We start from the raw sequence: 27,909 nt of genomic DNA, 5'->3' as shown, positions 1-27,909 counted from the left end.
AACAGCTAAGCCTTTAAACCCAAACAGCTTTCAGTGGTTTTATTTCTAACTGATTCTAAAAGGCTTTTAATTACTTTCTTTCCTAAGCAAGTTTTAAGCTTTTCCCTTACATGTCTTCATGGTCTGTTTTAAAGTAAGCCCTTGTCAACACAAGAAATGTATGTAAATATTTTTTTAATATAACACTACTCACATCTTTACCTTTGAAAAAGAAAGCAAAGGAGGTACCTTTTATTATTAGAATAATTTCATATGCCAAAGAACCTCTCTGTTTAGTTTAAAAAACAAATAAACCTGCATTGTTTCCTTCAAATGGTTTTACCATACAACAACTGATTATGAACTTGAGGAGTTTAGCAAATCCATGTTGTATTAGTGCTGGAGCTATTTAGTTTACTATGTTGTCCTTCAGCAGAGAAAAATATTTGAAGGGCTTCAACAGTTCTTATTTTTCTCATCCCAAATCTATCTGATCAGAGAAATTACAGCTAGCAGGAACTGCTCTACTATTTTTTGCAGGAGTTAAAATGATAGTAAGCTTGCTTATATTTGGGCGGTTATTACGTTTTGACTTGACACAGCTCTATATCTTAAGAACTTCAGAATATGTCTTGTGAAATGTTTCATACAGGCTGGATAGCAATAAACATTAGGTAATATGTAAGACTCCCTTTAAAAATATGAAAAATGCTAGACCTTTTAAGCATTACTAACAGGGCACACTACAAAAATCCTATCAGCTAAGCATGCATTTTAACGTTAGCTGTAATGACATTACTGTACTTAAAATACTCTCAACAAAAGCAGAATATTACAACCTAGTCCTGATATAATGATCACTACTTCTTACAATTAATTCTTTGAGATGAAACTAAGGCTAAACCTAATAGCATCACCATGTCTGGCACCATTTAAGCCGTATAACCACCAGGTAATTCTACACTCAAAAATTTTTTGAACAGGGCCACGTATTTCAGACTATTCTCATTCTCCTGCTTGAGGACATAAAGGTAACAACAATTGTAATCATTCTTCAGCTGCCTTGCTTTGGAAAAAACACAGAAACTAAAACTTTTGCAGAGGAATGCAGGATAGGTTACAGGCTTTGAGAACTCTTCATAAACATTGTTGATAAGCAGGGAGAAGGGACTTCAACATTGATGAAAGCATTAATGGAGTATATATGCCAGACTGTAATAGTTCAATGTGGATACCCTGATGGTGCCAGGATTGTCTTGAAGGAAAATGTGAATGCTTTCACAATAATTTCACTGTAATCTGACTGACATTTCTTGAGCCATACCACCACCTTCATACAGCTCTCAGACACATTTTATTTTGTACATCTCAGCTGACAAAGAAGCTGTAGGATCAAACATTAGAAAACACAAAGTACAGGTTGCTATTAAAACAGATGACACTGCAATCTCGCCTAGACGCAATCTGTATGCAACTGTAATGGACTTACATTAATAATCTACAAGAAAAGCTAGAATTTCAAAATCTGTCTCATTAACATTGCAGATCAGCTTGTAGTACAGTGAGTTTGACTCACACTGAATTCCAAATGTAGAGCTGACATGCTTGCACTGGGATCTTCAGACTTCATCTGCCTACACCTGTAGCAAAGACTTAGCTCCTCAGATCTACTTCCATTTTTTACAGACTATATCCTGACAGTCTTCACGTTGTCTAGACAGTAAACCCCAGGTTTAAGAGCCTCAAGATCAGCTTGCCAGAACATAGATAAGTTGCTACTAATTTAATAGAAAATACTTTCCATACATGGTCACCTCCAATTCCTTTTTAAAATTCTTTCATTACCCCAACTGTTTTCAGTCAAAGACATCTCATCCTTATTCAAACAGCAAAACTTTAAACACGTTAGCATGTCATAATCAGTTAAAATACTTACCTATTGCTGTTTCTGGCATTGCAAAAACTGTCCTTTCTGTAGCAACTCGGAAACGTCCGTGGACTGAAATGCCAACTCCCTATGCATGGAGCGCAAGCAAAGGACAGAGTTATAAAATGATCAGTAAAAATAATCATAACCGTAATACCATGTAGCACACCTCTTGCTTTGCTCTACAATCAAATATTTGATTCACCACACACATCTCAACAAAATATTAAAAGGCCTTTTACGGTTCAAATGCTAATAAAGCATCAGATTACCTTTATGCTTTGGCTGAAATAGCATTCTATGCTTTAAAAAATTGTCATCACCCTTTTCAAACATTACCCCATCTGTAATTTTTGCACATACTTCAAACCACCAACAAAACCCACCCAATACTTTTGGAATATATCTGAATTGCACAAAGTTTTAATTACAATATTTTAAAGAGAAATAATAATTAACTATTCTTATAATGCAATAATTACCTACTCTAGCAATACAGAAATATTTTAAGCAGCAAAAGCCTTCACCATCACAATTCAAAGTATGGGGTTAGAAACTCACTTATTTAACCTGGGGCCTTTTTTTCTCCGAAGCAGAAATAGGTCTAGTATCCAACAGCTAGCGTTTAGCCCTTTTCTCTAGCAGTCCTTCCTGATGAGACATTTCCTTCAAGACCAGAAGAGCTCCTGGTGTTATCTATCACATATTTTCTGACTAGACAGTGAGCAGCAGCAAGGCCCAATAAAAAATATATATTTTCAGTTCACACAAACTTAACTTGATTTAGATAAATGTTCAAGAGGCAAACTGCCAATTTAAAGAAAAATGGTTATCTGATGAAATTTCTATTATTTAGTAATAATATTTGAAATAATCCAAAAGAATTTGGGTTACTAAGCACAAGCACAAAGGAGTCTCACTTCTCAAAAGTTTATCTATATGATACGCGTGCACGGAAATGTTGTTCATATCCTACTTGGAGACAAAACCCTCTACTGAGTATTTCTCAAAAAGTTTCTTCATACAAATATTTTCTCTCTCTTCCTTTCCACTATTCCAGCTTACTTTCTTTCCTCACCATTAAATTTCCCTTTGCTTAGTCCTTCTATCCATCCAATTTAGTATTATAACTAAGACATGTTAAATATCATTTGTGAAGTCAGTGTCTAATAAAGGTGTATTAGATTAAGTAGCATTTGTAATTGCTTAGATACTAGAAAAATGTCATTTTATCCAACTAAGGGTGGTAGTCTTCCTAGTGTTTCATACTTTCTAACAAAACCAGTGGAATTAACTGGGTGATACTTGTTTGGACCAGCATTATAGATTTGATAGGCTTTTCAGGAGAGAATAGAACATCTTCCTGCTTATCTAAAGAGATCTTTGGGTGGTTTTACATTAAAATTTTGAGAAGTTATCTCAATAAAAATTGTATCCATTTCCTCACACCAGTCTCATGCATTCTTCCCTGGCCTCTCTTACGATTCTGCCCAGCAAGAAATTGTCACTGCCTCCGTCAGGGTAATACACGACTAAATTTGAAAACATCTGCAAGTTTTTTCTGTAAAAAGAATATCTGCCAGTCAAGGGTTTTAATACAGATGTATGAAGTTTTTAAGATTCCAGTCTAATATTCTGAGAAATGGGCACTTAAGATAAATGTTTATCATACTTGATTTTATATCCACCAACTAAGCCAAATCTACACACATGAAGTGCTGCTATTTCAAGGAGGCAAATGGGATTTGAGAAAAAAAATTGCAATCTTATTTGCAAAGGGTACAACCTGTGGCTCATCACTTATCTGTCCTTCAGCCCTTTCACTTGAGGACTGGTGAGATGCTGTAGGTATCATCTGAGCAGAGGCAAAGGCAAGGGCCCTGTTTTCAGTTCTCTTGCAAATGTAAAGCTACATTCACTCCTAAAACAGCTCTAGAACTCTTAAATGAAATGGGAATGTGACTTCATCATTTCCAACTCTTTTTTTCATAGCATAACAGCATATTTTCACTGCATTTGGTAAAGCCTGCTGTTATATTTATGCATGTTCAGCAATAATGATGACCTTGTTATAAAGATAACACAATTAAAAAATACCCATTTTGCTCTTTCCAATGCTTTAGTTTTTTCTAATCCCTTAACTAAGAATACAAATATTATCTATCGTAAAGCATTTTTCCTGGCTATTTTCTAGATGATTGGAAGTTTGTATAAAGACTCAAATTTTCAGCTTGAGTATTAAGCAACAAAGAGTAAAGTGTGAACTCCATGAAGAATACTTCTCTTCCAAGATTGTTCATTTTACAGTGATAAAAATAATGGTAGAGTTTTAATAAGAAAATGCTGAAAAATGTAATTTTCTTTTGAGAGAAGTAATTAAATCAGATTTCACTTTTTCAAGTGTGTAAGCCCTAATTGGATATGTTTTCTGGATAACTTTCAGTTTTATAGTTCAGATAAGGCCATAATTTCAGATGTATGTTTAAAAGACTAAAACTTTATTTTTCTTCTTACCCACTATATAGAAAATGGTATAAATATGTCCTTATTTCTTTGAAGATCATTTCTAAATAATTCTACATTAAGATAAAATTAGGTGAGAAATATGATACAAACCCCAGTAATTTATTAAACTGGTGATCATATGCTTTCATATGTTTATTTGCAACTTCCCAAATGTTTTTTTTTTAACCTGTATGTGTTTAGCCTTCACCATCTAATACAAAGGACAGATGCTTATCAGTTTAATAGTATCCCATGTAAAGAACAAACTCTTCCAGTCAGAAGTCTAAATGCCTTCTCCACTTCTGGATTATGTAATTTTATGGTCTTCTTTAATTTAAATGGAATCTTACCCAGATAGAGTCCCACCTAAGGAGGCCCTTGGCACACTATCCAAATACCTGCTGTGTTCACTTCACCAAATACTCCCCATATTTACACATACAAGTTTTGATGCTGTAATGTCTTTATTAAAATACGCTATATCCTGCACTGTCAGTGTTCTGCCTTTCGTGATTTTAAAATATGTACTAAAACTAATGTCTTCCTTCAGACTTTACCAAATAATTGATTCCTATGGTGTATCAAGGTTTGTTTTTTAAACCAGACAGTTTATCTTAATACTGGCATGACACTATTTTCCACTGGTAGCTGAATGTTTAAATTTTGTAAAGGATACTTAATGTGTGTAAAAGTTAAGGAGTTGAGAAATTAACAAGCAATCAATTTAAATAATCTTTTTGTAGGGTTTATGTAAGAATTAATCAAAACCAGGTAAGAGCAGAAATGGTGGTCTGACAATATATTACTGGAGATAGATTGTCTAGGAAGGCATTTGGTTACAATTACAGATTTATTACTACATGGATACTAATCTTAAAAGCAGTGTATTACAACTTGACTGCTAGATGTCCTCAAGGAGGAACATATTACAGGCAGTTTGGTCTGAATTCCTCAACAAGCTTCTGAAAAAAACAGAGTATGTGAATTTTACTTCCTGTACACTATTTCCTACTCAATGCTGTATTTCAAAAGTCATTATGTGACTGCATATAGAAGATTTATCATTGATTTCCATTTTTTTTCTTATGATGAATACAGAACCTTATGAAAAGTATTTTTCTAATGAAAAACAAGGTGCAAATTACTCTTAGATGGAAAAACGGAACACAGCTAATATAAATCTTAGAAGTCGTCTTAAGTCATAGCCAGAAGGCACCATTATCTTAAATTGAGAATGATCCATACTAGTATATCAGACTATATTATGCCAGTATATTATGTATATCAGTATATTATGTCTAAAGAACTTAAGAAATTAAGGGCCACCACAACAGAGCAGAATAAATAAGCCCTTTCTGAATGACATATGTAAACTTCTGTTCACATACAGAAAAGCAGATCTGTGTCACAGCAAAACCATAAATAACACTTGTCTATTTACTAAATAATCTAACTCAGACTGCAAAGGAAGCACTGCCTAAGAAAGAATAAGTAACAGAATAAAAGAAATACAAACAGAAAAGGCCTTCCAGAATGTTGTTTGTATCATCTTCACTAGGCTGATAAAGAATTTTTAGCCATGAAAGCAAACAACTTTATGACAATACTAATATTAACATCGTGAAAACCCTGCTTGAATTGAAAACACTGAATGTAACAGTTCACATTCAATGCTAACATTCATTTTGAACTGCAGTAAAATACAGTTCCTGGTAGGGCCAGTGCCACAAAAGAAATCAACAAATCAATCAACAAATGAACTGAGCATAACACAACAAATACACCTGAATACATATATGCAGAAATAACTAAGGTGCAGCAAAAATGTTTTCAAAAGCATTAGTTGGCAAAGTGAGTGGAACTGATCCAGGAAGCAGGAGGAGCTTATAGCTATGTTAAGTCAAAAAATCACTGATGTAAGAGCATTACCACCTGCATCCAGATGTAGCAAGGCTTAAACTGAATCAAAATCAATCTCTGTTCATCATCAATGTTATGGACTACTCCAAAGAGTATAACCCATTTTTATCTGTAGATACTAACAGACAAGATGACTTAGTGAACTAAAGCAATGCAGCACAACAGATCAGTCTGGACCAGGAACATCACTTTCTTTGGCTGATGACATATAAATCAACTTTATACAAGTATTTTAAAAATATCACTAATACCAGTTTTTTTGTAAACTCTTCTATCGTTTAGTGTTGTATTTAAAACATAAAATATTAATGTAACATTAATTTATATATTAATTTACACATACTGATTATGTATTAGAGATTCTCAGTCCAAATTCCTACAGAAATAGAGGCACAACCATTTGAATGGAGATGGATTATCTGTAATGATATCTGATGTTTCAGTTGTGTTACTCAGACCTCTAATTATTTAAACAAATTTGATTCAACTACATTAACAGTAATAATTTAGGTCAGGTTCTTCTTACAGTGAAACTTGGCGGAAAAAAACCACATAGGCCATTCTGTGCACCCATGCTGTTAAAAGTGTCCTTTATCCACAGAATTTAGACTGAATTTTTAAAAGCCCTCTTTTGATTTTTCTGCTACCAGCAAAAGCTTCCAAATGGTTTCAAATTGTTTTTATTAGGCTGGTTAGCTGCAATAGCCATGTTTTTTCCCCTGCGTAATCTGCAAGGCCTGATCCAGTCTTCTGCTGGTGAGCACCCATACTAGTGTGCAATCCCATGTGGTAGCCCATACAGATGCTGTGGTGGCATTTAAACCCATGGTTCCACAGCAGGAATTGAGTGCCTGCAGTTTCATATCCTCCCTGGCCAAGTACGTTGGCTCCTCCAAGACAAAAAGCAGCAGGTTGAACAGTGTGGTCTCATGGTCCAGTCTGGTGTACAGACACTACATCTCCACAACCATGATACAAACACAGTAACTTCTACAAAGAATTCCTTCAGAATTTTCAGGAATAACTTATTTCCAGAATTAAAATTGTTTTCCTTGATTCTTTCTCACTACTATGTATTATTTTATAAGACTTACATTTAGTAAGCCTACAAAACTTCCTGGCATCAAGTCAGATATGTCTGTTAGAAAACACTCATGTTGGAGGAAGCAGAACTTTTTATGAACACAAGACTTCTGCTGCAACAGAAAGAGAAGACGCAATAAGGCTTAGCTCTGACAGTCTACAACAAAAGTATTAATTACTAGCAAGTGAAACTTTTTCTAGTGTTAAATTTGACAGAATTCTTTTTCCCTCAATGCTGTTCTCCAGTCTTTCCCTATACTGGCCATGTACGTTCAGAAAAAGATACTATGGGCTTTTTTTATTACTTATAAAATCCTGGAAGACAAGCTCATTCCCTTTGGTCTTCTGTATCACCTAGAAGTGTAGCTACTGCAAGAAATTTGTACATCCAACTCACCACATCTTGATGTCTGCAGGGAGGGCAGAGATGTGGGAGGGAACCTGTTTCAGCAACTTGCATCAATGCATAACTAGATAACTAAGTTTTATCTTAAAATTACAGAAACACTTCTTGTTCTTAAACAGGCCCATGCAACAGAACTTTTTTTAAACAGGGGCACAGGTTTTTTGGGGATGACAGGAGAGAATTAAGGGGATTTTGTAATGACGTTCAGTTTCTCAGGAAAAAGTGCTTACAAAGTATAAGACATTAAGGCTAACTCAAGAAGAAAGTAAGAATTCAAATTCTTCTGGAAATGAGAAAAAAATAGAAATACGAAATGATTGAAAAGCAAGCAAAGATAATTCTCTTCAGAACCTTTTTCTTGATCTATTATAAAGAGAAGGGAAGTGACATAATGAGAGAACTCTCAGTACAAGACTAGGCATCTACACGAAGGCCTAGAAATAGAGAAAAATAGTAGAACTTCTAGCAAGAAAGAGTCTGGTGTTAAATGGAAAGAACAAATCTGTGCAGAAGCATGCAAAAACCTCCGCAACGACTGTCAACAGCAGAGGTAGGAAAGCTTTCCATGAAGCCACAAATAAAAACTCCTTTAAACATAGAGAGGTTTCAGGGAAAAAAATAGTAATAATTATCTAGAAAAGTACAGCTTAAAGCTTCAGCGTCAGTCTTGGAGTAGACGAGTGGTGTTTGCTCTATGATACGATGTACATGTCATTACATTGAACAGGAATGCAAACATTCTGTAATTCTAAAATGTTAAATGCAGTATGATTGCATAATACCAGTATCTGTACAATGTATATTCAGGAATTCTGCCTTTCTTTTCTTGGTGTAAAATAGTGGCATCCATTCCTTTTCATAGTGTACATTAAACTCTGTCATTGTAGAGCTGGGAGAGGGAGGAGAGAGTGGTTTTACTTACTGCACCAATACTGAGCCGTAATTTAAAATACTTGTTTTTGAGACTGCACTTTATGATAAGCCCTTTGGGGAATAACATCACAGGCCAGTCAAACATTCAGTAGTTATTTTTTGCTGATGTCAAGAGCTGCTGATATTATAGTCCGATTAGCTACAAAATCAAGTGCACCATTTGTCCCTAGGATCACACACAGCAGCTTAGGAGGCAGACCAATGTGCCAGATGGTAAATATACAGTTGTGTCAGCAAAGAGCGAATCCTGCCTTAGTACCGCCTCAGCACTGTTTTCAATATCCTATATTACAGAAGCTAAGAGGCACTCAAGTCAATCTCACAAAGATTTGTTTCAAAGTACAACAAATAACTACTTGCAAACTCTGTATTCTACTTTACAGTAAAAGCTGCCTTCCACTTTGAAGAACTGGCAACACAACAAGCCACAAGCTTCTGTGTGATACACACGCATGAGTTTCCAGAGGGAGGGGGAGAGGAAGAGCGAGAACTGGAAAGCAGCTTATCTAGGTTTAATATGACAATTACTTTTACTTCAGGGCAGATTGTAGAGCATAAATTAAAACAAAACCAAGGATGTTCAAGTTTCAGCACATGGTAATTGACAAGAGGCATGACATATCTGTAAAAAGGAAGAAAAAGAAGAATGAGGAGAAATCCCAAGAAGCTCTGACAAGTTTCAGTTTCCTAGCTGTAAAAAAAAGCCTTAAAGGGGTAATAATATCCACTACAGTATAGAAGCACTGTGCTATGTAAAATAATTTTTCATGAACTTTAATATGCTGCACCCAAAGCACACTGTATGTATATACATATATATGTATATAAGTAAGTCAGGTGTTATTTACACGGTGATTTGTTTCACTAGTTTGAAAGAAAAAATAGACAGCAATACCAGGCAACTTGCTCAGAAGGAAAGACTGTCTGCATAGATGTCTGTACCCACAAATGGCAGAGTGAAGGCAGAGCCTTCTCTCTCACTTTTACTTCACTAGGAACAGGATTTGGTAGTGGGCATATTCAAGCTATAGACCACTGAATCTTTGAGATTCTGTGGTCTATAGCTCTCCCTTTCCTCCTCCCACCTTCTGCATCTGCCCGGTAGTTAATCTGTGTAACCCAGAGGTTAACTCGTGAAGCCTGGGAGTAAGAAATTTCAATTGTGTTTTTTATATACAGCAGTAAGAAAGTTTGGGTTTTTTCTGATGCTGCTCTGGTCCTGACTACAGAACATCAGGCAATCTGAAAACAACTCCATTTTACAAATACATATCTTAATTTCAACATTGATGTTTACTTTTGTAAACATATTTGTGAAGAAACAAGGAAAAAAATGTTACTTGCAGATGCATGCCAGAAATTTTATATATATGTTTGGAGTGAAAGGAACATTCCTGAAGAGTTATGGCCACACAACCTGGAAAAAAATGGGACAGGATAAGGACAGCTATTGCTCTGCTCCAGCTCCTTTGTGTACTGGAATTCTGTTGACTTAAATGCATAACATACAAGTTGCTTATGACGTACATCATTACAGATTTACTTCATAAGAAATATTACTGTAATGAGAACTGTTGACCAAATCCTCCTAAAGTGTAAGTAACTATATTGGTAGAATCCCCATGGTACCTGTAGCAAGTGCCTAACAACATTGTTCAAGAAAACATTAATTCAGCTGTTCACTGTAAATTACATTTCCAGTCTCAGTAAACGCTGTTGAACCTGTACTGTACATCCAAACCCTTGTTTTCTTTGATGAATGAGGCCCAGATGTGTCAGAGCACTCATACGCAGGCAGTGTTACGTAAGGTAACATACAGACATGGTAGTAAATAACCAGTATATTAAGTATAACAAGATACTGACTCAATGTCTTCCCCTCCAGATAACATTTCAAGTAGTTTAGAAAAGTGCAAGATGCAGCTGATATCTTGACTATTGAATTGGAAAACTTTGGATGTTTTTTCTATTAAGCATTAGGAAAAAAAAAGTTCCAGCTTAAACTACATGCAGGCATTACAAAGTGTAAAAATACTTCTAAAAATACTCCTGAAAATTGACTTCACCTCTCCTTATGAGAAATTCCTTTATTTTAGGAACTGGCCTTCTTTTCACATAAATCTTCTGATTTCTGTGACTGAGAATGATTTCTATTAGAAATACCAAGTCCTGAGAAAAAGACAACTATATATGATACATTTGGGGCAAACTCCTCCACAGCTTTCAGCTATTTATTCAATGCAAGAACCTCAAGCAGCTAAGCAAGCAAATATGTTTTCTCCCATACAGGGCAACCATGGGAAGTAGGCCAATTGCTACTGTGACATGCCAATATGCATTTTTTTGGCAGCAAACATCTATAAACACACACAAGAGCACAGGAGACTAATTTTTTTTAAGCTATTTTTAAAAACTGCTACTTGATTTCACCAGCACTTGCAGTCAGTGCATTATTTTGCATATCAGGCATTTACTTTCACCTACTAAGTAACTTTGCTACCATGAAAAATTACCCATCTCTGTCAAGCCTTTCCCCTCAGGTGTCAGAACATTATTATAAAGAGTCAGCATCAGGAGTATATAAAGCATTACTTAACAAACTTTTATAATTATAAAACCTTTTCAGAATGTTGCGAGGTAAAATTTTACAAATATGCCTGGCTAAAATGAAGTAAACCACTGGAAATTCCCTCTAAAAATTGTTAATTCAAATTTAGACAAGTCTTTATTGATTAAAGCAGAGTAGAAGTTTAAAACAGAGAAGTGTTCTACTTTTTCCTGAAGAAGGTTAAAATGTCACCCTTCCCTGCAAGACAATTACTTATTAAATGCTTTCTAAGACAAATGGACCTTACACGATGCAACACTGAATAGTTACAAAGATGCAAACTTCAACTAAGCAAATTTCTGCCTTAAAGATTACAGATCAGGTCTGATTTACAGGAAAGCTGGATTCCTCTAACAATGTCAGGCTCTGGAATCTTTTGCTGAAAATGAAGTGGCACTAACACGAAGAAGTAAAGCCGATTATTAGGTACTCAGTCCACTCTTCTACTGCAACATAAAAATACACAGTAGTTTTGAATCTGTAGTCCAGAAGGGAAGCACATTTAGCTGCACAGTAGTATTTCCAAACCATAGAATAGGTTAAGGGCTTTGGCTGCACCTGTTCTCTGGAACTCCTACATAACCCCTTGATTAAAATGAGATTGTCACGCAGTAAGCAGCAGTCTGAAAATCTTCGTATTTTGAACTCCAACACTTCCGATGCTTTCCCATACACAGCATAGTTACCTCTCAAACAAACTAGGGGAACACAGCCTAGATGATATCGCTATGAAATGGAGGGCACAATCACCTGAAAGTACATTAAGAGTTACCAGCAGTCTACAATCAAACTGAGACGGCACCCTAGCTGAGGTCATACAGAAGCCAATCATTAATGAAGTCATATTTGATATTTTCATTATCTGCTTGGATAATGAAACCAAAGTTTTCTAGAATTTACAGATTACTTTTTGGGAGGGCAAACACTTTGAATCAGAATTTAAAACCATCTCACTTCAGAGACCACATAGAAGCCAATGAAATAAAAATAACTACACTTAGCAAAATAAAATGCAGAGATTACAAGTATGTTTTCTATGGAACAAATGCCTGACATTTTTCAGGGGTTTACAGTAACCATGAACTTAATACACAAACTGATGCAATGCCATCGAAAAAAGAACTACTGAAGGTATGAGGCTGGCAGGCACCAAAGGGCTGAAGTAAACCCGCACAGCGTAGATTCAATATACTTGGGAAGCCTAGTCAGACCGATGAGGTGGAGCTGTCAAAGGCAATGCCAGCTGAAGTGGCACTCAGGCTTCTTAGGGAGAAAATTAGTACTATTCTTTTTTTGTCTTTGAGGAAAAGGTAGCTCCACAAGACTGACGCTTTGACAAACAAGTTCTGTTCACGGAAGAAGATTTAAAACTTGGTAAAAGTTTAGTGGTAAAGAAAGGTACTGCCATGGAATGTTACGCAAGAAGGAAAGAGGTAAGAGTAATAGCTTTAAGAATAACTAGAAGTGGTGGCCTCCTAGCATCTGATGCTTTGAGAAGTTGCTATTTAGCTATTTGTGACAGAATATCTCTGCAATATGTGGAGAATAATTATTCTGCTCTACTTGGTGCTGATGAACCCTCCAGCTGAAATATTGTCTGGTCTCTGGTAATGAACTGTAAAGTACAAAAATTGGAAAGATTCCAGAGGACTGTAAGAAGATTTAATCTATAGAAAAGGCTGAGTAACTATCTTTATCCCTATTAAAGAGAGCTGGCTAGAAGCAAGGAATGCAAGTATCTCAAAATGTTCTTAGAGAGCTGTGACTAAGACAGGAATATATTGATTACACATGCTAAAGACTTAAATTACACACTAGGGAACCTTAAAAGAATAACTAAGCACTTGGGTAGGACATGAGCAAAAACCAGAACTCTTGCTGTCGGAGACTTCTGAACACTTTAGGTGAAAATCTGCTAAGTAATCATCTAGCTATATTTAACACTACCTCAAGCGCAAAAGAACAATCCCGAGGCTCCTCTCAGATCTATACTTCTGTGTAGTCTAAAACTTAACATACTCAACATTACTACCTGAGTGACTAACACAAACAGTTCCTTAAAAAATTTTACTCTCTAACAGAACCTTAAAGATGCTCCACGTAAGTAACTTAGATGTAGACTCTCAGTTTACATAAAATATCTTGCTTAGAAAAACTTCTACTGCTAGATGTGTTGACAAAGTGAATGGAAAACTACTCATGAACCCAAACACAATTGATAGGTTGTCTTCTCATGCTCCAATACACCTGAGGTCCTTCCCTACTGAGGAGAGAATAAAAGTCAGCCCTGTATACTGCTATTGCTCTTGAAAACTGGGCCCTAGAATATGAGGGAATTGGAGATGGCAATATCTCTTTAAATTGTTAGCTACATTAAAGTTCCAGCTTCCTACTACCCTCCCTAAATCAAGATTAGAAAATAAAATTCTCAGAATAACTCCAAACACAGGGCTTTGCAAAGGATTTAAAAGAGCTGGTTAACTCTAACTTCATTTCTATACTGAAAATGTTGCACATTGCCATATAAGTTAAAATCTATTAGCCTCAGAAGATGTTTTCTCATCCTAAAACTCAAAGCATTAATTGTTAAAGGAGGAAGTGTAACATAAAGGTATAGCCTTTACAGATCTCTTAACTTGCTAAAATAAACTTAGCAAATACATCATGCAAGAGGTCAGACTAAAGGAGTAAATACTGTATATGATTTCCAAAGCAAAAAAATCCCGTGTTTGAGCAACAGTCTTTACTCATCAGTAGAAAAACAAATACTTGAGGGCCTATTTTGGCCTTATTAATAACTAAACACATAAGCATTCAGTAATATCAGACAATAGGCCTGAAACAGCAGCAAACTGCTTTTCACAAATCACAAAATTGAACTGTGAAGCCTATTGCCACAGGCCTTTCTGAAGACCAAACCGACTTTATGTCAGAAAGTGCCGTATGAATAGAGAGGCGAGTGTGACTACTGATAGTTATTTAGCACCATGGTTCTGAAATACAGTCTAGCTCAGGAAGTTTCTAAATTATGCATGCTCTAAATATGATACTAAGGAGGAGGGTACTTTGTAGACTCTGCTGCAGATTCCTCCCGAAACTAAAAGCAGTGGCCTTTGCTCCTGGATATATGTACTTCTGCTTTGGCAATGTGCCAGAGATTTAAGTAGGCTTTATGTAAAATTAAAACCACCAATCAAATCTGTCTAGTGTACTTTATTTAGCTCTGAAACAGGTATAAAATACATTGTTATTAAGCCTTTTAGTCTGTTAGAAAGAGCAATGACACAGTAATGTATTTTGTGCCAACGCCCTATTTAAAACCACAGAGTTACACTGAAGTTACACAGCACACTTTTGTTCATTGAAGTCAGGAAAAGATTGGAGGTTTTTTACAACCAAGAAACCCAAACTTAGGACCTCAGTTAGAAACAATAATATTAAAAAAACCACCAAACAAACAACTGTTTAAATACTCTGCATTTTTTTGTCTACTGTTCAGGTATTTCATTTCAAGGAAATAAAAGTGTACAGATAGAAGTCTACTAAAATAATCTGAATAGATTTTCAGCATCTGATAACTATCATAATCTGACAGTTTTCAGCATCATGAGAGTACACGCCCAGTGTTCCCTTCCACTGTATATGCCCTTTAGCAATAAATGTGGTATCTATAACTTGTTTCACTGTTGCTTAGTAAAATGCAGTCACCTTTGCTTCATCAAACATACTTGTTACCTGAACCTACTGTTCTAAGTACAAAAAAAATTAAAAGATACATTTATACTGAATATCAATTTTTGATGAACTACAGGAGCATAGATAAGAAGTGCAGAAATCAAGCTCCACAGCCCCATCTGTTGGATACTTACGCTCTCAAGAAAGCCATCTACCAGCTTCTGGCCAACAATGCTGAAGTGGAACTAGTTTACTTTGATACAATGCCAAGTTTTACCATCACAAATCTGTGGTATCTGTGCATCAGTAGCAACTTTTACTACCTAAGCACATAATAACTGAGTTTCTAACACATTCTGATTTTCAGTTTATTTTAAACTAGAACGATAGGGCACTCCATCTACAGTGCTGCTTTTTTGAGCAAGTTTGAGATTGACCTGTTTGTCTTTTCGTTCATTGACTATAGTGAAAATCGCAGTTTTTAAGAGCTGTCCCTTGAATCTTAAGGCCAAGCTAAAATCACTTGCTTCTAAAGCTAACGGTTTCGATGTAAATTTGTTTTAAAGGCATTTACTGTAGTTCATAAGTGACAAATGTTTCTAGCTCCCACTCACTTGTAGGGACTAAGATAGCCAGATCTTGGGCATATGAAAGGGATGAAATATGAACTTATTGTGTTAAAAACATAGAACCAAACATCTGAGTGATTTAAAACAGAGCATCTAATCATACCATAAACAGAATAACTCCTTTGTATGGATGCAGTTCTGATAAATAATTACAGTAGGACAGAGCATTCCCACACAGGAAGCAGAACAAGATAACAGTACAACCATGAGCTGTTCTAGAGGCCTGAGATCTGAGGCTTGGTAGCAGAGCAGCAAAGGGGAAAAGAGGAATAGCATGTTTAGATCACCAGCTGGAAAGACCACAGCCAAAATACACAAAAAGAAATGTGCAAGAGAAGTTGAAGAGGGAGGAGTCACGACCAGTGATGGATCATGTAGTGTTACATCATCCTGTCTTCGACAAACTTAAACAGATTATACACCCATATCATACTGATGTGCAAGAATATAAATTTAAGCGACAATATGGCAGGCAGACTTTTCTTGTCAAACTCACTGTTCAAAATAACTTAAGATTATTATCTTCAACTCCCTGCTACAGTGCAAATGTATCCAGCAGATGTCAAGCTGAAGAGAATAGCATTTCAGCATGTAGGAAAGTACAGTACTGGTCTCTTAACTACCTACTCATAGTGTTCAGAGCCACGAATTGCTGAAGCAATTATTAACACTGAGTAGAACTAGCAATATGATGGAGTCTTTCCATGTTGCTTTAGTAATATGGTATGGCCTTGGAAGGGGTAAGGGAGAATCAGGATCTTGTAATTCATGTTTTAGGAGTACTACAAAGGTGAGAAAGTAGATGCATTTTCAGATAATTTGTTGCAAAAATACAGATCTCACAAATGTCTGTTCAAGTACAGCTTAGACTGTAATTTTTACAAGTTTTCATGGAGTTGTCCTTTAATTGTATATTTATATAGTTCAATTTCTTAATACATTTTGAGTGGAAAACTCAGTTCTTGTATGATCTACAAACTCACACTTCAGTATTCTGAAAACCTTTGCAAGGGGCATTTCCTACAGTGACAGGATTCTGCTCTTAACACAACTGCCAGATCCTCAGAGAAGCAGTTGCGCTGGGTATGAAAGAACAGCAGAAGCACTAGAAGAGCAGCAAGCTGCCCTAACAAGCAAGAGACAAAGGTTCACATTACAATCCTTATTCTTGAATTGCAATGTTTGAAATGCCATGTGTGTGCTTCATTTAACTTGAGCACAGCATATTACATTACTTTAAAACAAATGATGTCAGATACCACACCAAGGTGCTTAACTTACCCCTCCCATTGTAATGCCATCGATAAGTGCCACATACGGCTTCTTGCAAGTGCCTGTAAGAAATGTAAAGAAACAAAAAAATTGTTCATTTTTTTCAAGACAATTGTCCTGTGACATCAGCTGAACTGATGAATCTGACTGAACTTTTAAGTCTGACCTGAAAACACTAATATTAGACAGCGGTTTTATTCAGAGTGGACTTCTGAATCTTTCCATGCACGGTAACTGAAAACATCTTTACTCAGTGTCTTTGCTGGTAGTTATTTTAAGACCACATACTCCTAGGTTCTTTGCAATAAACTAAGGCGTTTTAACTCCTAGCTTAATTTATGCGGTTTATTTAAATGGAAAGCTTTAACATAATTTGCTCTTCTGCCTTCTGACTGAATACTAATGATTTTCCATGCATCTATTTTTATCTCAAGTCTTCTTTGAAGTAGATCAATGGTACTTAGTGCAGAACTGCACTGTCTGCATCTACGACATAATTAATCTGTAGCTGAATTATAACTATCCAGAACAATAGGATGCAATAAGCTATTACAGTAGCTTAAACAAAAGAAACAAATTCTGCATGCATGATGTACAAATGAGATAAGTTACACCAGTGGTATTAAAAAAAAAAAACTAACATAAAACTACTTCTATTATGTTATCTTCGGGTTTTTTAGATTAGCAAACAGAGAAAGCGAATTTACATTCAAAGCCACGACTCTGAAAACTGTACTGCTTCAGAATTTGCTATTAAACATACCAACGGCATTGTTCAGGGTATATTCTTCTCTGAAGAAATCTTGTGTCATCTTATTTCCAGCTTTTCCTGCATCTCTGATGGCTTAAGAGAAATAAAAATTCTAAAGATAACTGTAAGTTTAAAGGAAAATGCAAATAAGAATTAATATTGCATGAAAACAATTTCTTCCAACTGCAATCAAACCGCAACTTAATCCTGCTTTTAGTTGAGAAAACCTGCTCAATCTTAAATATGAATTCAAAGTTTCAAATATGAGTCAATTTTATTATGCTGGAGACTGTCACAAACATGTGAGCATGCAGTTCATCTTCTACGCCATGGAACCCCTCCTAATGTATGGTAGTCTTGTTTGTGGTATTTCATATCAATATATAGAACGCTTACTTAAAACTGATTATACCAAAAACTCTGAATACTAAAACTGAGAAGCTAATGAGAGCAGGACATAATTTGATAATAACCTGTGCTGCTTGTTCACCTAAAATTTAAAACAACTGCTAATTTTCACAGTCTGGAGGTTTCCTACAGTTCTTAGTTACAAAATAATCACAGATACACTGATAACCATTGTCAGCTCTTTATACAGCCAACTCAAACATCAGACACAAATTATCTTATAGTAAAAGTTACTTATTAGGACTCTTCAAATTTCTCGTAAAGAAGCTGCCAGTAATGAAAATCTGGGAAGAAAAAGGTAGAGACAAGGACTCTCTTTTCCCACGAATGACTGACTGCTATTACTAGTTATTCATAAAAGTGCAATTTTTACTCTTTTATACAATGTTCTGACAGCTGTCTCCTGACAAGTAACTGAAATAGCATCTGTGCATCAAGGCATCATAAGAATAATCTCTCTTACTTTTGTGTAGCAAGGCTGTGCTTACCCAAGTCACAGTAAATAAACCAGTAAATAAAGAGTTAAATGTTCAAGTGACTCTACTCCTTACCTTTGATGTCACCCCCAGCACAAAAAGCTTTTCCTCCAGTTCCCTTTATAATTATTAGAAAAGTTTCGGGATCTTTCTCCCAGGTCTAAAAAGAAGTAAATGTTTCCATGTAAGATTCAAGTGCGCAAAAAAATGCTTTCTCTGTATGCTGTAAATACTTACTTTACTTTCTCAAAAAGCAAATCAAACTATACTTGAAATAGTTTGCCTTACACTGAGAGCTACACATCTTTCAGCCACTCCTGTTCCTATTTGACATCAGAGATTAGCAGAGTTGCCGCATGTATTTCAGAAAATGCCTGTGTAGAGATCCCAACTTGAAGAAAGGCAGCACTCCCTAAAACAGGGTCCAGCATAAATCCCAATTGGAACACAATGCTGGGGCATAAAGGTAGGAACACGGAAGATATAATAACAACATCTCAGGCCAAATCATGAAAGTTGTGTAAATCTAAAATGCATGGCAAGGAAAACAGGGATTAAATTATTGATGGATTTTGTCAAAACTACTGTGATCAATGCTCATCAGGAATTTTTTTCTGAAATAAATCAATTTGTGCACAGATGTTTTGCTAGGTACAATGACCATGTTGTTGTTTGCTTGGTTTTTTTTCCTGAATTAAATACAGTGGCACAAGACTTCAGCAGTGGTGCAACCATATTGAGAAAAAGATGTCATCTACAGGTTTTCCCTCCCCCTGCCCTTTAAACTATGCTTATATATCCCTTATCCAAGTAAGTACCCAGACAAAAAAGACAGTACACTTCTGTATACCAGCAAGTGTACTTAAAATTATGCCACCTTTTAAGGGTGTGCTTCAAATAAAACCCAGTACTCAGCACTACAGATTAAGTATGTCTGTAAGTGTTCTTCAAAGAATACATAAACTTGCAATATATCTGTCTACCAAAATCCCAAAAGGCAGGTAACTATCCAACAAGTACTGGCATCTAGTAAGTCTGACTTTGTGTGTATCATAAATAGTATCATTAAATTAAAAAGGACTATTTGCATGCTTAAAATTTCACATTCCTTCACGAGCTTGTAAAAAGTGCCTGTAAATCCGTAAAGTTCTTCCTAAAGGAATAACACTGACAGCACCTTGCTTTCAAATGGCTTGTATCTTTTATTTCAGAGGTGCAGCCTCCCCACAAAACATGCACCCAACCAAAAGGCAACACAACTGTACATGCCGGAATTCATGCATGCTGACTGACCAGCTGAGTGTTGCCAAAAGCTATATATAAACCATGAGCCCTTCTTGCTTTTAATTCAGTTCTACTTTTAATATGGGTGTCTCTACCTATCCAGATGCTAAATTTAACTTTGTCTGACAGCTTGTTTCTTTGACGTGTCTTCTCTTTCTAACTTATTTAAAACCGTCTGTTCTTTCCCCTACTATAAATGGCTAATTGGCCAATGCATTCACACAGACTTTCATTCTTTAAATTAGTACACTAAGAAGTGTCAGACTGAATTTTAAAATTGGTTTTGGATACATATGTATAGTGGATGGGTAGAAATGCAGCTACTAACCTTTATTTGTGGATAAATTTGTCGGATCATTGAAAAATTTATTGCATTGAGAGCCTTGGGTCTATTCAAAGTTATTATTCCTGCACCTCCTTTCTTTTCGAACAAGACTTCAGCTGTTGAATCTGTTTGCTTAGAAATCTTCTGTACATGCAAATAAATAAACCAAATGTCATCAGTTAGATACCTTGAGTAACATCCATAAAGAGTGTTTATGGAAATATTCTCGTAACATTTAAGATCATAAAGCATGCATTTTGGAAATGTACACTAAGGCTTTCCCACTGTGCTTCAAGTCTTATCTGCAATTCCTGACCAGTTTTTTCAAAAACACCTTATGCCTAAGTCCTTGAGAATAATAAACCTTAGACAAGTTTTTGAGCTACACACTGACAATTGAATTCGTTCAAAAACACACTACCAAAACTGCCACAATAAAACACAAAACCATGGTTCCTTACAACTGGCATTCTGAAAATACCTGCAACAATTATAACAACGATAGTTCTATGTGTCCCTACTGACACTTTGACACTGGAAACCCAAATGTACGCATTGCTTTGTCTGTAAGTAACTTTTAACAGTAGAGAACAAATCACTGAACTATTTTCACAATTGATTTCAAACTCACAGTTGAATTCTATTTAAGGAGTATACAGAGGCTAACAAAGAAAATAGCTATAAAAGTAGGCAAGGCCAAAATAATTAAGTTTTAATTTACAGGGTAACAGAAACTTGTAACAAAGTGCTCAAAGACGTGAGCAGCCTTATGTCTAGCAATAACCGATGGCATTCAGAACCACTGTGAAAAGACACAAGCTGCATGTCTGTTTCGGGGAATTAAAAGTCTTAAAAACCTCCAGCTCAGTAACACAAGATGCTGTTCTTACCAAATGTTGTAGTATTATTTGCAGTCTGTTGAATGGTTTTGGCCTGAAAGAAATATTAAAAAGATAGCTAAAACCATAAACCAGCTACTCAATCCCAAATACATAACTGCTGATTTAAGCAAGGCTTTGTCAGAAAAATATCTGAATGCAAAGTTGTTTTACATTCTCCTTTTGAAAATCAAGTAAATTAGCCTACAATTTTGAAATTAAAAACAGTTGGAAACTTCTTTGCTTACTAGCAAATAGATGGCAGATACCAATGTCAACTACTGTTTTTGATGTGTTCAATTTCAAGTTAGGGGAACCTGTAAAAAGTAAGACAAGGAGCTTAGGAGATATGATTGCTACTTAGCAGTCTGTGGTTTTTAAAGATTTACGGCCTTTTCCTGGGTGTTTAAATACTAATTTTTCTTTTTTTAATAGTCTTGTCAAAGACTTGGCCATTCCAAGAAACTTGCCCTCATGTCCTTGTGTGTACATACATATAAGTAGGGTTTATGAACAGCTTGAACTCATGCTTCTGTTGCTGACAGGAAATACCAATGCTGGGACATTTTGTGACCATGTTTCTCAATTTAACTGATGAGGCTGTGTTAATTGTCAGTGTATCCTGTTAAGTAGGACAGTTAACAGCATCATTCACTGGGCTTCAGACACCTGGCTTGCATCAGCATTCACAAACTATCTTACAGCTACTTAAGAGTGCAAAACACGGCCAATTAACATTTTACATTCTCACGTTCCGGCATCCTAAACTACATATTCATTTTAGAATGGGAAAGTTAATTTGGGTCTAAATTATCCTTTATCCTAGTTCAGAGGGTTTCAACCCCCGGCATTAGAGGCCTTCCCAGGCCACCGCCTCCCGCCGCAAGCTGCGGGCGCGGCCGGCCCGGCGCCATTTACATCTCTCATCGGCGGGGAGAAAGGGGGGCGCGGGAGCCGCTTCATCGCTCCTCAGTGCAGCCACAAACACCTCCCCGTTACCTGGTCAGAGGCCTCAGCACCCGGGCCGCCATGGCCACAACCGGCGAGATCGATCGTCGTCATCAGGTAACCGACGCGATCCGCCGGGAGCGAGGTAGGACGCATGCGCGGGGCCGGTCTCCGTTCTCCTCACGCCGCTTCGGGTAAGCGGGTGGTTCTGAAGGATGGCCGCCCACTTCAGGGCCCCTTCTGTCCAACCCCGTACATCAACAGCCCTCTTCCACTCAATGTAGCGCCTGGCAAAGGACAGCCGGGCGGCGGCATGGAGTTTGTAAGCAGGTCCCTTGCTCGGTAGTTCTGTGAGAGGTTTTCCCTTACCTCGATAGGATCTGGGCTGAAGGGGTGCTGCTCCGTGTCCTGGATTAACCCAGGAGGTATGAGGACATGAGGTGAGGCTGTTTCTCCAGTCGGTGAAGCAAGCGTAACGTAAACCGTGGTGGTAGCTGCCTAAAGTGGAGAAAGCCGGCATTGCTAAATTACCTTCAGAGCCGAGCTTTGTAGACTGAACCTTGCATTTTGGAGATGTGTCGTTTCGAACAGCAAAACTGATTTCTTAATGTCTGATCTCCAGCTCTCTCCTTTTACCCCTTACAATTGCAGCCACACCTGTGCTGCCTCTTAGTGACTGACACACAGATTTGTGAGCTGGGGTTAAGGAGCTGCTCTGATGTAACATCCCACCAACACCTGGTTATCCTGGAAGGTAAATTAGGTAGCTGGCATGATTTACTGCCCCAACAGTAGCCGCAGACAGCTGTGAGTTCAAACTCAACATGTGTTCAGCCCAAACAGACTCAGAAATTGCAACCAGGAAAATGGCTTTTTTGCCTTTTTCATTTTAATAGAAGATTAAGGCACCTGAGAATATATGACCATCACGCCAGGGTAACTAAATTCACTTTTATTTCAGTAACTAAGACCATTCCATGGGTTACTTTTTTAGGCTGACACATGGCCAGCACGAGATTGATACTGAAAAATGGTGAACCATGGAGTAAATGACAATACAGTGCATTAAGTCGAACCGTAGCTTCGTCGTCACTCGATGTAGCAAGCTTTTAGCACTGGCTGTCCAGTTTGTATTTTTTAAAAATAAAACCCTTGCAGTAAAATTATTTTGCTGGAATGAAAAAACTCCCAGCTCTGGGAAGCACTTCTAGTGAAGTCCCCAGAGGGCAACCTTGCTCTTCATTTCAAGAACTAATTCAGACCCTGCTTATAGCAGCGTCATCTGTATTGGCATTTCCGCCGCAGTAACTCTTGGGTTATATTAAATTTGGTTGTAAAAATCTTAAGCTAAACAGGCACAGAACATGTCTGTATTATGCAGTCTCAGTCTTCAGCCGTGTTCACTGAACAAAGAATAACAGAACAGGACATGGAGTGCTTTTGCAGGCATTGGGAGACTGCCTACTGCAAATTAATTGAGCGCAGAATTCATTAGACAATCCAGACTATGCGAACTTTTCCCTACATATTATATGATCATCAAAGATGCAGCCTTCTACTGTCATCTTGAGCATGTATATACAGCCTTATATGCTGTTTTACAGCAAGTACCATGCAATTAAATCTAAACCATTCTAAATGACACCAAATTGCCATAGCTGCAAAATCTGAACCCTTACTTAGATTTTTATTTTGTAAACTATTTTTGAGGATAACTGCATCTCTTATCCAGGTGTAGGCAAATTAGGAGGAGTTTGATAAAGAGATAACATTTTTGTACTTCTTCGTATCCTGTGTCTGAAAGTCTGTATATTTCACAGACAAATATGAACAGAGCCTTTTTGTCAGCTAATCTTTTGGTGGTGGTGGTGTGGAAATGAAGAAATCAGCATGTGTAAGCTAACCTTGGTTACGAGCAGGTGGAGGCTGCTTGAAACCCTGTAAATCTCTTAATAAATTCCACCTGCACATGGGCAAGGCTGTGATCAGGACATGATTACATACTATGTCTGTTTCTAGAATCCAAAATAGAAGTCAATGATCTGATTCATCTTTTACTTATGCTGATTTAAATCTATTCCCCCCATGGTTTCAGTATAAATATAAAGACCCTTTCTTTCTTGTCTTCCAGCTGCATGTCTGATTCAGAGTAAGAGTGGGGCCTACTCATTTGTAAACAATGAAGTATCAGCAGGCATTGTGACAGCTGCTGATTTCTTTCTATGGTTCTGACACTGAGTTTAAACTTAACATTTTCTTTAAATTCTTTTTCTTCTTCTTTCTTTAAATTGCTTTCAAGAAGAAGGGGTGGTGCCAGAAGAGCCATCTTCCTTGAGCCTAGTGTCCTGCATATTAAAACATGCTGGTGATGGCTTGAATTTATCTATAGGATTTTTTCAGGTAGAGAGGTGGTAGGTGTTACCAAGTTGCAATTTTCTTACAGGCAGCCATTTAGTGACTGCAAGCCAGTCCAAAAAGTAACTCTAATACCATCCTGGGTTTTAATGGTCCTCCTGAACACCTTTTTTTTTTTTTTTTTTTTTTTTTCAGAGTGCAATATCAAAGTGAAAATGTTTTCTGAAAAGTAAATAAAATACTTCTATAAGTAGAATTAGTAAAAAGAGTGAAAACAGTGGAGTCACATAAGTGGAATGAGATGACCTTTAACCTGTGAATTTATAGATGATAGTACTATTAGCAGAAAGGGATGCAGGAGGCTGCATACACTGGGGTGTGCAGCACCCCTAATAATCAAACCAGTAACTCAAGGAGTGTAAGTGCAGTAGCCAGAAGGATAGGCAGGTTGTAATTCCTCTCTGTGGAGAAATTTCCTGGCACTGTGTTCAGCAGGTTTGGAAAGCGAAAACAAACTGCAGACTGTAGGAGGACTTCAGAGTTGAGCAGATGTTTTGGGGTTTTGTTTCTGGGAGTTTTTTATTTCTTTTCCAGAAAAACGTATAACTTAAGGATGCAGGAGTTCTTGTTCCTAAGGAGGATTCCAAGAGCAGCTCAGCTCTATGCCACCTATAAACCCCTAATGAATCATTAATTTGTACCTCTCGCTTACTTGCCTCTGAGAGCTACCAGTGTAGTTCACGAAGACCAGATAATACACAGTACAAGTGCTTCCTCATGTCCCGTGCTTCTGCATTGAGGCTTGCTGTAAATTTAATCTTTTTGTCTGCTGGCTTAACAGCTGGCATCTAATTTCTGTATGTGTGGGTAGTTAAGTCCATCCTTACTGTGTATGAAGGTAAGGAAAAATGAGTCTGTGACGGCTTGAGGAACAGAATAGAATCATAGAATGCTTGGGTTGGAAAGGGCCTTAAGATCATCTAGTTCCAAACCCCCTGCCATGTGCAGGGATGCCTCACACTAGACCATGTCAACCCAAGCTCTGTCCAACCTGGCCTTGAACACTGCTAGGGATGGAGCATTTACCACTTCTTTAGGCAATGTGTTCCAGTACCTCACCATCATGGCTTGACTTCGCGAATGAAGATTTGGGAAGGGCTTTACCCATGCTTACTACCCTCACAGTAAAGAACAGTAAAGAATAGGAAAATTTCCAGTTCATCCTTGCTAACTGGTTATTGCTGTGCTGACAAGCAATCCTCAAATTGTTTTTTCTCAGCCCAGTTTCAGTTGACAACACTTTGAAACATCTCCACATGATACAGGTTCAAATATCTTTATGCCAGCATGGGCACCTAAGTACTAAAGGCTCAGGTCTGCAGTGAAGTCTTCCCTTGATGTCACTGATAGTAAATTAGACGTAAGTGAAAAACAATCTGCTTCTCCGCCCTCTAAAACCAGCCCAGCCCAGGGAAGGCCTGTAACACACATATGTAATATGGAGAAGCAAATATCTGCTTTTGGCTGTTATGTGAGTAATCTCATGGGAACAGAGTGCCTTTCCCAGGGCTTTTAGTCAGAGACTTTTCAGATAATGCATCCATATAACCTCTGAAGTCATAGATTTGGGATGAGGGCACAGCTAATGGCATGCAGTAGTGAATTCCTCCTGGCACAAAAAAGTGTGTGAGAGGGTAAAAATAATCCAAACAAACATCTTTCCGCCCCCTCGCCTTCACCCCCCTAACCACTTAATTTGCATCTTATCAGTGAGGAACTGGAAGTGTTTGGAAAAATATGAAAGCAAATTCATCATGAAATTGTGGGTGAAGTAGCTTCCATTTTCTCTTGGCCTCGCAGGGCACCAGCAGACTCTGTCGTGTTGATGGGGCCGGGAGAGAGCCCCCAGGCAAGGTCCATCCACCAGCGGGTTCCTCCCCTCCCAGCTTAGACATAGCACTCATGCTGCATACACCCTGCCAGTATCCCCTGGGCTAGACGGGACCCTGGGCAGACACCCTCCTACATCTTTCTTCCCTGCTGCCACGAGCAATCTGTCACTCCTCTCCTCGAACCACCCTCCACCTACGTACAAAGCCAGAACTGTAAGGAACGCCCTCCTCCCTTCCCCCTTCCCTCCCCACGGGTCTGTGCTTCTTCGTGGGTGAAAAATGCTGTCTGCCAAGAGATCTGGTCACCCCTGAGCTTGGCGTTGAGACCCAAGTTGTTTGATACCTTTTAGGACCACATCTTGGAAAGCTCTGCTTCCAGATCTGTTATGTTTTTCATTTGCATATAATTGCACATGTGCAGGTGGGAAGGGGCTGTTTGCTTCCCACTTGCTTTGATATGCCTCCCTTCCTAAGAGGACTGCTTCCTTCCCTTCCTGCTCCCGGCCTCCCACACATCTAGCAATGAGAAATGCTGCGGAAAACTGACCAGCTACCAACCCGCCCACCTGAGGAGGAGGAGGAGCGGCGGCAGCAGCAGCAGCAGCACATTTTTCTCTCAGCTTTTTAAACACAGTTAAAAAGAGCTGTAGCGTGGGTGGAAATAGCAGTAGGGAGTGTGTGTGTGGAGGGGGAATGGGGCCAGAGGAAAGTGCATTTTCTGTTCATAGGACAGTTAACCTTTAGAGGACTAAAAAAAAAAAGATCCCCAATGATATGTTACTGCTGAAGGTCTCTTTGGGTATATAAATTAGTTCTTGAGGCTGAGTTTCCCAGGTCTGGAAGGAATGAAACTGAGTTCCTTTTTCCCTGGCAGTGCAAGTGATGCTACAGTGCAGCCAGCACTCTTTGCTCAGGGATACTTGCCTACAAGACTTTAGGAGTCTGCTTAGCAAATGGTATTTGTATTGCATCCTGTTGTGTCATGATGTATGAGCTTGATTTTGTGAGAGTCAGAGCTGCCTCTATGTAGGAAGAGAAAAAGGCATGTGGTTTTCACACAGTGTGGCTCTCTATTTCAAAATACCATCCCTGTTGGACTTCTTGAAATAGCACTATCCCAGAATATCAGTTAATTCGAGATTTATTCTAAATTTGTGCTTCTATAAGAAATTAAATTCAAGCTTATTTATGTTAACAGGATGTTATTTGAGGTGCTTTGCTTGTATTACATGAAAATAGCAGTGAAACTAGTACAGGAAAACAGAACTTGTAAGACAAGTGGTATAGAGTGCAAAGTGATACTCCTATTTCTTAAGAAATCTCTGATAGACTCCAAGAACCAAGGGTACAGAACAGCTCTACCCATACATGTCACTATTTATCACCATCCATCAGACTTTATATATATTACTGATGCAGAATCGTGTATCAGGATGTGAATGATTCAAAGAGATGCAATAATAGCCAATTAATGAAATTTGACTCTTAAAAGTACAGGAGATCTTTTAAAAAGTACTGCATAGGACATGTAACTTTCTCCTAGTGAGCAGAAACCTCAAACCTGATACTTGAATGATTTTAGCCCTGTGAAGCAACTTTTTTCATGGAAAATGAGTTACACACTGGGTGTGAAGTCCTGGCACAAGGCAATTTAC

At 37.6% G+C, this 27,909-nt stretch overlaps 1 protein-coding gene across 3 annotated transcripts in view; it reads right to left on the bottom strand.

Annotated features, from left to right (window-relative positions):
- The window catches only part of HIBCH (3-hydroxyisobutyryl-CoA hydrolase), a 41,592-nt gene extending 19,481 nt beyond the window's left edge, over positions 1–22,111 (bottom strand). For all 3 annotated transcript variants that reach the window (XM_080621103.1, XM_080621104.1, XM_080621105.1), the window contains exons 1-7: positions 22,059–22,111; positions 21,072–21,114; positions 20,185–20,325; positions 18,648–18,732; positions 17,701–17,781; positions 16,947–16,999; positions 1,916–1,994 (exon numbers count right to left, since the gene is read on the bottom strand). In XM_080621103.1, the coding sequence (XP_080477229.1) occupies positions 1,916–1,994; positions 16,947–16,999; positions 17,701–17,781; positions 18,648–18,732; positions 20,185–20,325; positions 21,072–21,114; positions 22,059–22,090 (514 nt within the window). In that variant the 5' untranslated portion in view covers positions 22,091–22,111. The remainder of the gene's footprint in view (positions 1–1,915; positions 1,995–16,946; positions 17,000–17,700; positions 17,782–18,647; positions 18,733–20,184; positions 20,326–21,071; positions 21,115–22,058) is intronic.
- Between the last annotated feature and the right edge of the window lie 5,798 nt (positions 22,112–27,909).

Source organism: Psittacula echo (assembly GCF_963264785.1).
Source record: "Psittacula echo genome assembly, chromosome: 6".
NCBI classification, from domain to species: Eukaryota; Metazoa; Chordata; class Aves; order Psittaciformes; family Psittacidae; genus Psittacula; species Psittacula echo.
This window is presented reverse-complemented; position numbering and strand designations above follow the sequence as displayed.